This window comes from Bombina bombina, chromosome 5 (genome assembly GCF_027579735.1).
Source record: "Bombina bombina isolate aBomBom1 chromosome 5, aBomBom1.pri, whole genome shotgun sequence".
In the NCBI taxonomy this organism is placed as follows: Eukaryota; Metazoa; Chordata; class Amphibia; order Anura; family Bombinatoridae; genus Bombina; species Bombina bombina.
The window spans coordinates 682414668-682432478 of record NC_069503.1 but is presented as its reverse complement, the minus strand read 5'-3'; the positions used below and the strand labels follow the sequence as shown (position 1 = coordinate 682432478).

The following is a 17811-nucleotide window of genomic DNA, read 5'->3' as shown; positions in this document are numbered from 1 at the left end:
ATACCAGAGCCTGCGAAGCCACGCAGGGGCTATTAGAATCACTGAGGCTTTCTCTTGTTTGATACGAGCAATGACTCGTGGAAGAAGAGCCAACAGAGGAAACAGGTATGCCGGCCTGAAATTCCAATGAACCGCCAGAGCATCTGAGCGGCCTGTAGATCCTTAGACCTTGAACCGTACCTTGGAAGCTTGGCATTCTGTCGAGACACCATCAGATCCAATTCCGGCACCCCCCATTTGAGGGTTAAGCTGGAGAACACCTCCAGATGGAGAGCCCATTTCCCGAGAGGAAACGTCTGTCTGCTCAGGAATCCGCTTCCCAGGCATCCACTCCTGTAATGTGGATAGCAGAGAGACAACAATTGTGAGCTTTCACCCACGGAACAATTCAAGCTCCCTCCATCATGGCTAAGGAACTACGAGTTCCTCCCTGGTGGACAAAGTAAACCACTGAGGTGATAATGTCCGAATGGAACCTGGTAGGCCACGGCAGCAGAGCATAGTAAAACGCTCTTAACTCCAAGATGATTATGGGGAGAACAGACTCCAACGAAGGCCAAAGTCCTTGCGCCTTTAAGCCCCAGACCAATCCCCAGCCCAGCATCCGTGGTCACAATTATTCAGGAAGGTCTCTGGAAGCATGTGCCCTGAGACACAGTCTCCTGAGAAACCCACCACAGCAGAGAGACTCTTGTCGACTGCTCTAGATAATAAAGATCTGAATGGATTCCATTGCAGTTTTGCATGCTCTGACAGAGTTCTTAAATGGAACCAAGCAAGGGATAGATGTCTTTAATCAGGAACCACACTTTGTGTAGATGCCTGTACTATGGCCTGAAAAGGGGAACTCTGACACACCCTGGACTCAAACCAGATTACCCTAGTTTGTTGAAATGTGGATTATTCCAGTGATCCACTTAGACCTCTCCATGGAGGCGACCATCCCATCTGTTGAGCCACTAAGACCGAACAAGAAACTCAGAGAATCTTTGATTTTCTGACCTCTGACAGAAATAGTATCTTAGATAGGGAAAATATTATGGTCCCCAAGAAAACTACCTCTGTACCTGGAACAAGGGAACTCAGTTCTTGATTCACTTTCCATCCGTAAAACGTGGAAAAGATAACAAGATCTCCGAATGAGAGTTAGTGTTAAAAATATGGCACCGGAACCCAAATGTTCCAGGAAGGGTGCCACTGTAATTCCCTGAAAACTGATCACTGCCAGAGTGATAAAAATCAGGTAAACGTGGCATGGCCAAAAGGAAGAAACCACAACTGTGAGTCTTTCAGAAAAGCCAATTTCAGGAACTTGAAGACATGCGTCTTTCAGGTCTATGGTCATTAAGAACTGACCCTCCTGGACCAAAGGGAAAATTAAACAAATGATTTCCATGTCGAAGGACGGTACCCTGAGAAACATTGTAAAGATGCTTAGGTATAAAAAAAAAACCCAAACACAAATCCAAATAGTCTCTAATCTGCACTGCAGATAAACATGAGAGGAAAAAACCTGCCTCTGGGAGGAAGGTATTAGCAGCTCTGAGGCACCACAGCCTAACTGGGACATCTCGTAACCATGCTTAAACAAAAAGTCAGCACCCCACCTATCGAAACCTGTATTGGGGGAAAGCCCTTCATACTGAATTAGAATCAGCAGCAGGTTTCCACTCTGGCGTCCTTAAAGTCTATTCTTCTAATCTGGATGTAGAAAATACCCTTTTCCACCTGAAACGTCAAAAACATTTCTGCCAGACCAGGACCAAACAAGGTCTTAACCTTGTTAGAAGCACCAGAAGCTTGGTCTTGGAGTAAAAATCCAACCAAGACATGAGCCACAACACCCTGTGGGCCAGAACAATGAAGCCAGACATCTTGGCTCCCAGCCAAATGACTTGAATGGAGGCCATAGAAGGAAAGAATTAGGTAGCTTAAGAGCCTTAATTCTGGCCTGGATCTCCTCCAAAGAAGACTACCAAAATGGGATCAGACACGACGTTGCACCCAAAGGATGCCGCACTTGACCCAGTGGCCATAAAAACTGCAATATAAGCCTCCAGCTTATCAATTGATCCTTAAAGGTGTAGCTATCCTCGATAGGGATCGAATTCTCTTAATCAGAGTAAAAATACTCCTACTATAGGCACCGTGCACCATGATATTAAATAGAGAGTGTCAGGAAACATCTTGGTAAAGACAGGAGACGGGGAAAAAGGAATCCCTGACTTCTTCCATTCCTGTGACAAAAATCCCCTTGCACGGTCTGGTCCACAGCAGAATCTTAGCAAATATTAAATTTACTAGATATCTTAGGGTTGACCACGACAGGATATCGGAGGCGTTCAAAGTAGCCAAAACCTCCCTTAACAATACACAAGGTGTTCAGGCATAATTCTGAAGGTTACCACTTCAGCATCAGATGAAGGAATTATACTGTCTACCTCAGATGTCACCCTCAGAGGCTACCGACGTATCCTCCTCATCAGACTTATGAGGAAGGGCAACCTGTGTAGTAGCAGGCGGAACAGAAACCTTACTATCTGAATCTCTAAAATTTCCTCTTGCATTTTCCCTTCAACATAGGAAAATTCAGATAATGCCACATATACCGCAGAGGATAGCCGAGCAGCAAAATCAATATGCAAATATACTCCTCCAGGAGACTGAGAGGAACCGCAAGGCACTGCATGTGAACGCCATGAAGGCTTGGGACAAGCCAGGAAAAAGCTGTGGCATTGCCAGGACAGCTTCATCCTGAGAGAAATAGGACTGAGGGATAATCTATTCCTACAAACAAGAATAAAAACAAACCATGCAGCACAAAATTGAAAACCAAAAAAAATTGTGCCTCAAAAGCAAACCGGGGCAATAAAACAAAAAATGTACTACCCAGCTACTTATCCACTGTACCAACATAAATGAGAGGGAATAAACATTTTATTAAATGTACTTGAGAGATTTTCAGACCCAATGCTTCGTGCAAACGTCTACACTGCTTAAGACTGTTGCTTGCAAAAAACAAAAAAAAAACACAAACAGTCTCCTATTATTTTCAGAAAAAACTAGCCCAAGTCCGCTTTACACAGAAGCCACACATGGTCGGGTTGGAAAAAGCTGCAACATTGAAAAACAAAAAATGGGCGCTTTAAACCCAGCTGGAAAGTGAAAGGAAACATTCTGAGAGCAATGGCGGATTAGACGGCCAAAAAAGCCTCACATTACCAGAAAAAAAATTGTACAATCCTTCTATATCTCTCTTGTCCCCTATAGGGATTCTGAGAAACTAAGTGTCATAGAGATAACATCCTCTAATGGAAAGCGCAACGCAGCATTACCTGCTAGCTGCTGAGAGCTCCAAGAAAAAATGTACTTAAATTGATTATACACATCTAAACAAATAAAAATACAAACAGCCCACAGTATATAAAAGGGGAATACTAAATATCACCAAGTCTCTCATGATTTCACTTCACAATAGCATGACCTGCTCTCTGCCTGTAAATACCCTTCTAAAGAATATATATGTCCCAAATAAATTTGCAGTTCCTTATTAAAGGGACACTGAACCCAAATTATTTCATTTGTGATTCAGATAGAGCATGCAATTTTAAGCAACTTTCTAATTTTTTTACACCTATTATCAAATTTTCTTCATTCTCTTGGTATCTTTATTTGAAATGCAAGAATGTAAGTTTAGATGCCGGCCCATTTTTGGTAAACAACCTGGGTTGTTCTTGCCGATTGGTGGATACATTCCTCCACCAATAAAAAATTGCTGTCCACAGTTCTGAACCAAAAAAAAAACAAACTTAGATGCCTTCTTTTTCAAATAAGCAAAGCAAGAGAATGAAGAAAAATTGATAATAGGAGTAAATTAGAAAGTTGCTTAAAATTGCATGCTCTATCTGAATCACAAAATATTTTTTTTTTTGGGTTCAGTGTCCCTTTAAGTGCAGTGTCTCCAACCCCAGAAGACAAAAGGCATTTATCTGCATCTAGCCGTCCGGCAGGAGGACAGCTTACTCGGTATGAGAGGACACATACTCCTCACAGAGACCTGTAGAAAAGAAAGTACAGAGTAAACCCACTCTGGCTTTCTATATCCTGGGCAGCAAAACTGTTAGGAAAATGCAGCAAGGCCCACCTTACAAGTTCCTAATTGCTTTAAAGCCACCACTGCCCTTACTGAAGAGACTAATGTGGAGTACAGATAGACCCAATCCTTGAAAAAACTTAAAATTATGCTTACCTGATAATTTTCTTTTTTTCAGATGGATAGAGTCTACAGCTGCATTCATTAATTTTGGGAAATAAGAATCTGGCCACCAGGAGGAGGCAAAGACACGCCAGCCAAAGGCTTAAATACTCCTCTCACTCCCCTGATCCCCCACTCATTCTGCCGAGGAACAAGGAACAGTAGCTAAAATACCAGGGTGAAAATGTGCCAGAAGAATAAAAAAATAATAGACGCCCCACATAAAAAATACAGGTGGGGAGCTGTGGACTCTTTTCATCTGAAGAAAAGAAAATTATCAGGTAAGCATAATTTAAGTTTTTCTTCATAAATGGAAAGAGTCCACAGCTGCATTCATTACTTTTGGGAAAACAATACCCAAGCTATAGACGACACTGAATGCAAAAACGGGAGGGTACATTAGGCGGCCCAATCAGAGGGCAACAGGCCTAAAAAACCACAACCCAACCAAACCCTTCGTCTGAGTCGGGCAACAAAACTAGAAGGAAAAGGCCCCAAGGACACTGACCCGCAGATAGTCAGATAGCCTAACTAGAGACCGCAAGCAGACTCACTGAGTCAACACTCCTCCAGAAAAACCATCACCCAGCAGTCGGTCCCCACACATCCTTACTAGTACAGTACCAAAATCCCCAAAAGAGAGGGAACAAGGGTAAGCCAAAGGGATACCCAAAAGGTACAGCAAAATCCACAAAGGAAAAATCCCCTTCATAAGAAGGTCAAATCGACAGAGACCCGAATGGATGCTGAGAACAAGGGGAGACGATGCCCAACCCACAAGGAGCAACAGGCATCATCAAGGAGAAGAAACATCTCCCAAACATTGTGCAACAGCACCCAAAAGACAGCTGAAGACAAAGTCCTCAAAACATCAGAATTTAGAGACTGAGCAAACAGTAGCAAGCTCAGAGATAAACATCTGAGTCTAGTAACACACTGCCATTAGTAGGAAGACACAGAGAAACACTAACCGTAAGGAAGAAGCGGCCACACAAAGTAGCAGACTGTCCAACCTCCAAGACATAGATTGCCCAACCTCCAAGACAGAGGACACTCTCCAGGCAATCCAGGCCGCCAAGCCTACTCACAGATCTCAAAGGGGGAGAGGCAAAGAACCTCTAAAAAAGAAGGTCCACTGTCACCCCCAAGAACAACAAATCTCAGAACCTACACCTAGCTGGACAAGCCCAAGCAACGGCAGATCTGAAGCAAGGGAACCGAAAGGAATCCCAAGACCGGCCCCCAAAAGGGCGGAAGAATGGACACAGTCCCTTCAACCTAAAGACAATCAAGCAGGCGTTAGATCTAAGGAGATCTAGCAAGGCCACACGACTAAGTCTCAACACAGGGCCAGTAGCTACCCAGATAGACAGGAACAACTCAAAGAGAAGACCAATCCCCAAACAAGATAAACATCTATTCTAACCTCCCGACACAAGAGAGGCCCCTAAAAAAGGAACCACACCTCCTTAAGGAGATCAACGAGCCCCCTAAATAGGAGAGCATCGAGAAACACCTGCTCATAATACAGGAAGTCGTAGAAGGAACCGAGAGGACACCAGGCCACGTCACTGATGAACACGGAATAACCCCTTAAACACCATCGTGCTAGCACACATACCAGGTGCAAATGTGACAGCTGAGCAACCACAAACCTTCCATTTGCTAGGCAGAAAAACCCACCATCTGGTCACGTCAATTGGCTGTTCCAAGGGAACCGTATCGTCCGGCACAAGACCAGCTCCAAGAAAATCAGTAAATCTGGCCAAGTTGTAAAACAACATCAGCCAGAACAAGGGCTAAGCCCAAGTACCCCGGAAACTGGAACCCCCGGCCAGTCCTTGGATCATAAGGTCTGGTAACATCCCACAGCGGGATCCACAAAGAGAAAATGCTGAGTAAAACCCTCGACCACCAGAAGATCAGGACAAGAAGCTCGGGCGCCACAATGTTAAGATAAAACAATGTTCCTCATCTGATATTAAAAAAACAGACCCCACAGGGAAAAAAATCCAGAATAACCCGGATAACAAGAGCAAGAAGACCTTGCAAGTCTCGACCCCAAGGGAAGAGACCACCCCTTGCAGGAGCCCAACACTCCAAAGAGCCAGGGCCAAAAAAGGACACCAGAACTAACCGGCGTCCAAGCAACATTAACATGACTGTGCTTTAAAGTGCGGCTAATCCCCTAAGGGATACAGGGCGCCGCTCATTTTATCAACCTCCAAAGGAGAAAGGCTGAGGAGACCTTGCCGGGGATCGAATTAGCAACCCTCGGATTGCTCCAGTACTGACTAGTCACAGAGCATTAGTATGCTGAACTAGTTGTCCAACTAGCCACGAGCTCCAGACACAAGGGGAACAGTGAGGACAAGTCACCCGAACAGAGCAACATCAAGCCTCCACATCACCTCAGATTCGAAGTCAGAGGACAGTAAAACATGGGTTTGGGTGCCACCTGGATGGCAAAACCTGTACCATAAGAGTGGAAAACCACTAGGACCCCTTCTATCCCCAGAAAGAGATGCAGAGATTTACCAACACAAGGAAAGGACCCCAAACCGGAGTCCGAAGGGACCTCACTGGCTAATGTCCCGAAAAGGGAACAACCAACTCCCGAAGGGAATCTAAGTCCCCTGAAGGCAACTCCAAGAGGTCTCAATGAAAAAGAGAACCACTAAAGGAACAAGTCCAAAAAAGACAATTTTCTAAAACAACACCGCCCCGACCGGTGGAAAGAGGTGCTAAACCCTCTCAACTTCCCACCACGTGGAAAAGTATACTCTAGATTCCGAGGGTATCAGAAGCAACAGAGAGTGACGCAGCAAAATTCACTGACCCAGTCACCAGAGAGACGGCTATTTAGGACTGAAACAATCCCGAGAGCCGCACGGACCCGTAAGTCCTCTTGAAAATACTTAGCTGAAACTTGTAATAAATAACAAGAAAACTAAAAAAAAGCAAAGAGCACTCCGCACCCCCGCCTGACTAGCAAGGCATAATAGGCGCCACGTGTCTGACTAATCCGCGAGACAGAAGATCTGAACCCAATCAGGACCAGCGTGCCCAGGGTCATAACTGCCAAGCTGGCTAAATCCTCAGAGATGAGAAAACAGACAAACAGGGGACTAACGTGTCCTGAACAACTTCCATAGAAGCAAACAGCGAGTATCGATCCCAGATATTTTTAAGTTCCCGCAGGAAACATAGTATGAAAACGAAAATAAAATGTATTTTAACCGGATTAAATTAAATAACAGGCAACCCGAAGGTTAACGCCCAAGAAGAACTAAAGGTCCATAGGACCAGCCTAACAGAAACCCTTTTCTTCCAACAAAACTGGGAAGGGTCTCGATAACAAGACTGAAAGGAGATTACTTCATCCCCCCATGTCTAACGAGGTGAGCCATTCGAAGGAGGAGACTGATGAGTCCCATACCCAAGAAGGATAGGGTCCCAAAACAGCTCAAAAACGTGCCTGAGTAAAACACTAAGACGAGCCTGCCTGTAATGAAAGGCACAACACTCAGGAACAGTTACACCCGCAGGGAACTGTACATGCCCTCCAGAGGCCGAGAGACCTGGGGCAATCGGGCACGAGCACAATCGCAAATAAACATCTGGACTTTGCAGACACGCAAGCGCCAAAAGTATGTAAAAGTGAAAACGTGCCACAACCTCCGGGGGGAACAATCCACCCTCCGAGAATGGAAACATGTAATTTGGGTTACCCGCATGTGTAGCAGTAGGGAGCGGTAGGGAACTCACCTCCCGGAGGACAGGGCCCCCCGAGGCGGATGGCTCAGCAGTTTCTTGAATCCCCGAGCCCGAGGAGCAAGGCGCTCTAGGATGGCCTAAAGAACATAACTGACTGACCTGAATCAATGGGGCTTATTCGTATTCTTCACAGGACGAAGAAACTGAATCAGAAAGTTGACCAAACAACATCAGTATCCTCCATAACTGGATCAAGGATACCCAAAAATGGACTATATATAAAACAATTTAAAACGGCACCTGATACCCACAATGGCTGGGGCACTCACCACCTCCTATGTACCAGACACCAGCGGACTAGAATTTTCCGTCGCCACACAGTCAGGAATGTGGAAATGGGAGACCAGAACGTAAACACGCTCGGTCACAAGGTGAACCGTACAGTCCAATAAAAGGAGCGCCAAGCCATAAGGTTGCGTCACTTCAACAGGCCATTATGTTCTAAGCCACAAGCACAGTGAACACTACACATAAGCAGGTTGAATAACATAAACATTATTATACCCCCCACGTTCAATAATCCCCCTCAGGAGATATTAAACTTTGATTCCAAGATACTAAAGGAGTCTCACTGATACCCTTATTTTGCATGCGAGTTCGCAGGAACAAATGAGTTACAGTACATTCATGAAGAAGTAAAATGAAACGATCTTACCGGAGTCTACGTCATGGAACAGAAACACAGCCCTTCAAGTGTGACGGATAGTAGCCTCGCCTCCGCCATGGGCTTCAGAGAAGAAAGCAGGCAACAAAGCGAAATTCGACAACTCCGATTGCTTAAAGAGCTGTTAACATGAGTCGGGATGATTTTGCAGAAAGACTCTTCCTGCATCTCCAGACTCTAACTTTCATCCAAGCCCTTACTGAGAGACTGACAGGATTACTGAAAACTCCCATCCCATGTCGAAGAGTACTACCCTCCATAAGAGACAAAAACAAACTTCTGGCACTTTTCTGCCAACCTCCTGGGACGAAAGGCAAAGAATGACTGGGGGATGAGGGGAGTGGGAGGAGTATTTAAGCCTTTGGTTCTTATTTCCCAAAAGTAATGAATGCAGCTATGGACTCTTTCCATTTATGAAGAAACTACTCTGCTCTAAAATAATAAAATCTTGACTGAAGCGAAATAATCCAATTTTCTTCAGACACTAAAACTTCACCTTCTCCTTGCACTGAAAGCAAAGAGAATAACTGGGGATTGTGGGAAGGGAAGTGATACTTAAAAGCTTTGCTGTGGTGCTCTTTGCCTACTTCTGCTGGCCAGGAGTGATATTCCCAACAGTAATTGATGATCCCGTGGACTCACCATATCTTAGAAAAGAAACAGGATTTTATAATGTTAAATATTTTTTTCTTGTTCTAAAGTGACAGCAAATAGTCTACACCCATTGGATGATCAGCACACCAATACTTGAAGGAAGGCAAAACTGTACCAGAAACCCCTTCTCTTCCAGCCCATTTCTCTTCCCTCTATAGTTTAAGTTTAGCAATGTGAAAAAGGGTGGCTTAGAGTAGCAATAAAGAATCGGATTACAGCCAAGCAGGGACGGTTTTCAGGAGCTGTCACTCAGAACATGGAGAGCTTTTTATCACATTCATCACAACAGCGCATTAAAATAGAAAATGATTCACAACTACAGGGTTAGTACCAAAGCAGTGAGAATAGTCTGTTGGGAGGGTACAAAAGGTCTAGTGAACAGGATATATCATGAAACTGTAATAGTCAATGACTTGCTTGCCTATACACCTATGTATTAACCCCTGCAAATGGATTAGATAGTTAAAGTCTGCTGTGGACTGGAATATATATATATATTTATTTTTTTTTAATAATATTTTTATTGAAAAATTAGTAGGTTGTACAAAATATTCAAAATAATGTGCCTTTCAAGATACAGTGCATTGACGATACTCGGCATTTTACAAAGCTTTATATATCAGTTGTAAAGTGTCCATTATAAACGTCCCAGTGTGGTGCCGAATAACATCTTCTGGACAATCGCTGTGGCTCAGGCAATATTATATATATTGGTAATGAGATCAAAGAAAATAACATGGAATCAAACTATATTTTTAACCCATTTGTGCAGTTTATACAAATTGTTATGTGCCATCAATAGGGCATTTTCATATTGCAGTTTTCTGTTCCTTTAAAGCAGAGCTTTCCAAACTTTTTATGTTGGTGACACACTTTTTAGACCTACATCATTTCGTGACACAGTAATTCAGTTGTCCTAGCAAAAAGGAGGTTAAACTAACTTGTTTTAAGAGATACGGACACATACATAAAATTATATAATAAATGAAATGTATTTACAAGTAACAGTATGTATGTGCAAGAATTAAAAAAAAAAGTTTAATAACACCAATAGCTACTTGATATTTTAATGGGATGTATGAGGTTGATGGGATGAACACAGTTTCTGAATATTTGGTGGAATATTAGAAAAAGACATTCGCATTTCATCATCAAGCATTTCTTAAGCTTCCACTTCCTATCCATAAATCAAGAGCAGCAGCAATGCACTACTGGGAGCTAGCTGCTGAAAATAACCCCTCTGACTTCAGCTCGGCGTTTAAGCTGCCGCCCCAGAGCTCGGTGAGTCCGATTGACTACTGACCGCGCTGCAAACACACTGCTCTCTCATTTACTGACTACACATGCAGTCACGAGCCAATTAAGGAGACTACACGTGCAGTCAGGAGCCAATGTGCCGCCAATGGGAATAGTTTCAGTTCCCACTGAGCTGCGCCAATAGGTTAAGATGATCTGTGTCCCCCTAGGTATCAATCACGTGTCAACCATGTGATATGCGTAGCAGGCAGGCGGAAAGTCAGAAACCAAAAAAAAAAAATAAAAAAAAAATTGTGCTGAAGCAGGGACACACCTACACACTTCTGCCGACACACTAGTGTGTCCCGACACACAGTTTGGAAAGCACTGCTTTAAAGTGACAAACTGCCCACATGATTGTCATTGCATTGGTATATACAGTAAGTACCAAGTAAGGGGGAGATTTACCAGATAACCCTTTAACTAAAGTAATAGCAGTAGGCCAATGGGAATGAGCTTGGTAATAAGACCTTTTCATAGACGACCAATGCTGGACAAAGAACATGTCCATTTTACAGAAAAGATTACAAAGATATTTAGTATTTAAATAACCTTGATGCATTGTACAAATGAGTTTCATGCTTAGTCGTCGCGTTTTAGGCAAAAGGAGCACAAACTATCTTGGAATTTAAAAGGATAAAAATGTTAAAATTAAATCTGCATGAATTAGATCAGTGTTTTTCAACCAGTGTGCCGTGGCACACTAGTGTGCCGTGAGAGATCCTCAGGTGTCCCGCAGCAGACTGACAACAGTGTGACATATTTTTTAAACTTTGCTTGTTTTTTACTCCCAGTGCAGGGGTGTCCCTCTTTCAAATTTTGAAATATTGGGAGGTATGTGACAGGCTCATCAGGCAGACATCATTTACAACCATGACATATTGGCATTCATTCACAGTCATGATTGTTTGTGAATGAATGTCAATATGTCACGTATAGTTTGTAGCAGGCATGGCATAACAGCACAATACATACAGTATATGTGTGTGTGTGTGTATGTGTGTATATATATATATATATATATATATATATATATATATATATATATATATACATACATACTGTATTAGGCTACAATAAATGTGATTTTTTTTAAAAATTTTGGGATGGTGGTGTGCCACAGGATTTTTTTAATGTAAAAAAGTGTCTGATAACGTGTAGTCATTAGATTGAAGCACCTTCACGGTGGAGCGCAGCGGTGTCCTGAGAAGAAGCGTGGGCAACGTGCTGGAGGTATTTTATATTTTACAATCTTTGCCTTGGCTAGGGTAGGCAATTAGGCACAACCAGAGCTCCTAAACTGCGACCTTGTCTCTCCAGGACAGCGCACTAAATACACCGCAACAGCACAGTTTATGTCAACTTCCTGACACCAGCTCCTCTAATGATAGAGCTCCACAGGGGTAGGTGACTTAAAGTTCTAACTACTACAATCTTGGTGTCACGTACCCCTATGGAGCTCTATCATTTTACGCAAGGCTTCAGCTCCCTGTTGGCAAAGAGGGGAATCCTTTTCTTTAGTAACAAGCCAATGGTGCACACAGGAAGTGGTTAACACCTAGTGCGGCAGGAAGACTGAGTGATTTACTAAAGGAACGGTGTGTCAGCGTGTGCTGATGAAGTGCCTGAATGGGTGAGTGTAATTTTTAATGGGTGAAGCAGTGTTTTGCTTTATAGGGAATGAGGTAGGGGTGGTGTATTTCGCTTGAGGGAGAATATGTCATGGTACCCTTTTTGTTATGACAGATAGGACTAGCAAAGCAACCTGGCAGATTCGCTAATAAGTAGCTCATTTCCACACTACTTAGGTTATATGAATACTGCACAAAATTTCCAGTTACTGCTTTAATTTTATTACATAACTCATGTACATTTTTATTACTGTGGTATTTTGAATTTAGTTCCCTCTACACGATTACGTCTATTGAATATGCGTAATCATGTAGAGGTAACTAAATTCAAAATACCACAGTAATAAAAATGTATATGAGTTATGTAATAAAATTATAGCAGTAACTGGAAACACTTTGCAGTTTGAGAAGTTTGACTCACTTGGCTTCCTGTACACGGGCCACATCACAGTGTGTCACATGACTGAAACAGGACGGGCTGCAGCAGCTGTTAGTGCATTCAAAGCTGGGTGAGTGTGCTGCTCCTGAATGCTATGAGTTTTTCCTTCAGTAAGGAAACAGTGACAGCTGTGTGTTGCTGCTGTGCAAGAGGGACTGTGCAAGTGATGTGTGACACGAGTGTACTTTGCAGGACTGGGTGAATGATGAGATTAGCGTAAACCCTAAAAGAGAACCCCTGTTATATAGTAATTAAACCGTGGGTGAGTGAGTGTACCTCTTTCAAAAAACAATATACAACTTGAGTGTATTCCAGCAATTTTGGAGTAGGTGACAGGTTTGTGTGTTTATGCTCTGTAGGAGAGAATGAGTGCTCATCTAGTTGAATGCTAAGGGTGCACAACTAATATAAGCACTAATGATGATCTCTTGACACGGATCCTGCCTAATGTAGGTGTAAAATAAAAGGTTGATGATACTACTTGTCTTTAATTTAAAGATAACCTTGGTTTTGAGCTTGCATTTGCTATCCCTGTGAGAATTTCATGGTATGCAAAATTTAGTCTCAATCTATTAGTATTCCAACATGTAAACCAAAGGTCTTCTATTGTATTCCCCCCAGGAAAATTTCTGCAAAAAAATAATAATTCTAAGTGCTCTTTACTTTTTCTCAAAGATTCTGCAGGGCATCACGTACAGCCCTAATATTCTAGCACCCATACCTAGATGTTGTGATGCCCTAGGGCAGTGATTCCATCTCACTCAGCTAATCTGCAGGAACTTTATAGGGGTTCCAGAGTATAAAAGTAGATGGATCACTAATAAATGTCAATATCAAATCTACCTACCAATTTGTGTATGCATGCATTAATATAACATCACTATAGTGAAAGGAATAATCTCTATTAGGGGGCATATGTATGAGTGAGGGTTTGTGCCCCCCATCATGGTGCCTATGGATGTTTGACACACTTTAATATGACCACACTCAGTTTTGGGTGAAGATTGCTCAATACATTATTCTATGAGCATAAAATATTAACCTTGAAATGTTTACACAGTGTGCCCGTTCTGAATATAAAACAAGTAGGAGACTAGCAGCTGTGTATTGAGTACTATACTGAGTAGACAAGTGTCTGGCATTTTGTATTGAGTGATGCAATGACATAATTTGTGTTAAATAATAATTAAATTTGCTGAAATTGCCTTGTAGGCTGGATCATGGACTACCTTTATTAGAAAAAAAACTACCACCATCTAATTAAATATATATTTTTAAAAAAATTGTATCTATGAAAACACTGCCAAGTGCCAGCAGTATATACAAAATATACAGTACAGGTGGCCCTCGGTTTACGCCGGTTCAATTTGCGCCGTTTCAGAATAACAACCTTTTTTTCAGTAATGTGACTGCTATTGAGAAGCTTTGGAAAGCAATGCACTAATTAAAATAGGCAGTAGGTGGAGCTGTCCGCTTGTTTTGCAGCAAAGTTATGCAACTTAACAGCCTTAAATTGATCTGTGTACACAGATCAGACCAGATCTATCGAGCAAAATTTAGCAGGCACTTCCCTATTATCTTCCTGTCCAGCTGCTTGAGGTGACGGTGCCTAACTGCCTATTAATCACTGCAGATCGAAATGCATAGAATAGGTGCAGACCCAATATTATCTAACATGCTAACAATGCAGAGAACTGATTGCAGAAAAATGCAAGTAAAAAAACGTTTTTGTTCATTAAACTTAGTTTGATGATGATGCAGTCTGTGTGATTATTTTATTAGGTGATGTTTAGCAAATGTTTTTATTCATTAAACTTGGTTTGATGATGATGATACAATCTATATTATTAGGTTTATAATGTTGTTTAGCATTTAAAGTCTTCATTTCAAAGCTTTAAAAATAATGTATTAGGTGTTACTTATGAAAATTTTGAGAGGGGCCTGGAACCTAACTCCCTCACTTCCCATTGACTTACATTATAAACTGGGTTTCAATTTACAACGGTTTTGATTTACAACCATTCCTAACCTAACCCCGGCGTAAACTGAGGGCTACCTGTATATAAAAAATAAAATAGACACAGGGCAGATAGTAACCACACGTACAGTTTCTTAGCACTGGTGTACAGCACACAGGGAAGCAAAGTACTTTTACACACACACACACAGCAGTCGCTCTTGCCCTACAGAATAAAGAACAGCTGCTCTTGTTTTTATTACTATATTTATCATTGTTTAATTTGTTATAGTATAAAATAAAAACAAAATTAAAATTACTGCACAAGAAGATGTTTTTCAATGGCTAAATATATACAAAGATGGGTTGGTGCAGTGGGCGGGCAATGTGTGGGATCAGAGGTGGCGAGTAACATTTTGGCCTGGCTAGTAGCTTAGGATTTGAAATTTTAAGCCCTGTGTATATGTATGTATGTATGTATGTATATATATATATATATATATATATATATATATATATATATATATATATATATATATATATATATATATATATATACACACACACACACACACACACACACAGTATATATAGCACCCTGTTTTAGATCTGCTCTTCAGAGGACCAAGGGCCTCACTAAAAGGCCCTCAATATACATAGATTAATACATTTTACATGAGAAGTTTTCTCCATGTAAATGAACAAATAATTTTTTATTATTTTTTATTCTTTAGCAAGTAATACTGAAGATTATCATTTAAATGCAGCTGAATAAAACATATATTACTATGTAATATAAAAGTAATGTACAAGCATTTGGACATAAATTAATATTTTTTGAGTTATTGCAGGGGCATGTATTTCTCCATTTCTCTAACTGCTTTATATATATATATATATATATTATATGTATGCAAAAATGATTTCCCAATCCATAGTCTAATTTAAAGTGATGGTAAATCCTAGCGTTTGTGAAATACTGGGATTTACCATTGTAACAAATAAAGAGGACTTTTATTCATGAAGTAGAAAATACTTCATTCTGAAAGCCCCTTTGTTAGCAGCGTTTGTGAAATACTAGGATTTACCATTGTAACAAATAAAGAGGACTTTTATTCATGAAGTATAAAATACTTCATTCTGAAAGCCCCTTTGTTAGCAGCGCTAAGCTGCTAAAGGCAGCCCACGGCGGAACGCTATCTAGCTGAGAGATGACGTTTCCACCTGTTAGTCAATAGCCGTGCGGGAACGGCAAACGCTAGGATTTACCATCAATTTAAGTAATACAGATTACATTAACCTTACAACTTATTTTTAAGCTTAGCAATACACAGTTTTAACATATTCCACAATACAGCATTTTCTCTACACTTACCTTATTGAGACGGAATGGCATTTCTTGTGTAGCTGCTTTATCAAACTGGGTTGCCCAGTTTCCTTTAAAATAGATTGCATTTACAAGAACAAGTCTGGTAAGGGCATCCACACTACCATCTGGTAACAGGTCCTGGATTTTACCTGAAATCATGCATTATTACAATTAAAACAAAAGATTAAATTTAATTGTTAACTCATTACCAACAATAGTTGATTTGTATTTGATTTAACATTACTCACATACATTCCTACCAGAGTTACAGGCAAAATAAAAATAATATTTTGCATCAAAAACACAAAATATGTGTTACCTCTCTCATTATATGAATCCACAGTTGCATTAGGACCAATTTATTTGTTCTGTATCCATCCATGAGCATAACTTAGAAGTGTTGAGTTTAGACCAAATCCAACACTTCAGTTGGCCCTATCCGGACAGGACTCTCCTGCAGTGCAACCCTTAACAAGGCTATCACACAGGCTTTTTTTTTATCAACATGCAGTGGATTAATACCCTTAAAGGGACAGTCAACACCAGAATTTTTGTTGTTTAAAAAGAGAGATAATCCCTTTATTATCCATTCCCCAGTTTTGCAAAACCAACACTGTTATATTAATACACTTTTTACTTCTGTGACTAACTTGTATCTAAGCATCTTCTGACCGCCCCTAATCACATGACTTTTAGTTCTTATCTATTGACTTGCATTTTAGGCAATTAGTGCAGTGTCTGCCACTAGCCACGGGCATGATCACAATGCTATCTATATGGCCTACATGAGTTTGCTCTCCCCTGCTGTGAAAAGTAAATAAAATAGAGGCGGCCTTCAAGGGCTTAGAAATTATCATATGTGCCTTCCTAGGTTTGCTTTCAACTAGAATACCAAGAGAACAAAGCAAAATTGTTGATAAAAGTAAATTGGAAAGTTGTTTAAAATTACATGCCCTATTTGAAAAATGAAAGTATTTTTTGGACTTGACTGTCCCTTTAAATGTATTTTCAAACAAATTTATATCGCTATATAATAGCACTGGACGCAGTCAAAAGGTACATGGGTAAGTCTTATACTGTTCTTTATTTACTCTTATTGGGCAAGATTACATATGCGGCGTCGGGCACAAATTCCGGCATCGACAATTTTTAACTGAATCGAGCGATCAAATATACGGCGCCGCATAATAGTTACGTACATATATTTTACACATCGCCCACGGTTTTTACTCCCATAAACTAACATAGAACCAGCGTTCGTGAGTTGGTATCACATATTCAGCGCAAGGACTAACGCATTCCACCTCACCAAACATAGGCAGGCACAGCAAGCCTTGCGCCGAGTATAAAAGTACCGTAATGCCCTGTAAGCCTTAACAAACACCCAAAGCATGCGCTATATCAACCCCTAATCCGCCAACCCCCATATAGCAAAGTACCTAATAAAATTATTAACCCATAATCCGTCAACCCCCACAACGCAAAGTACCTAATTAACCTATTATACACTAAACTGCCAACCCCCACAACGTAAAGTATAACCCAATAACTAACCCCCTAACCTAACATCCCCTAAGTTAACCCCAATTAAAATACACTAACATAAAAACATAAATTATGCTTACCAGATAATTTCATTTCCTTCTGTATAAGGAGAGTCCACAGCTTCATTCCTTATTGTTAGGAAATACTGAACGTGGCCACCAGGAGGAGGCAAAGACACTCCAGCCAAAGGCTTAAATACCTCTCCCACTTCCCCCATCCCCCAG

At 41.2% G+C, this 17811-nt stretch overlaps 1 protein-coding gene across 3 annotated transcripts in view; it reads right to left on the bottom strand.

Annotated features, from left to right (window-relative positions):
* Positions 1-17811, bottom strand: part of LOC128660697 (serpin B6) — a 118978-nt gene that overhangs the window by 26931 nt on the left and 74236 nt on the right. For all 3 annotated transcript variants that reach the window (XM_053714654.1, XM_053714653.1, XM_053714656.1), the window contains exon 5: positions 16049-16191. In XM_053714654.1, the coding sequence (XP_053570629.1) occupies positions 16049-16191 (143 nt within the window). The remainder of the gene's footprint in view (positions 1-16048; positions 16192-17811) is intronic.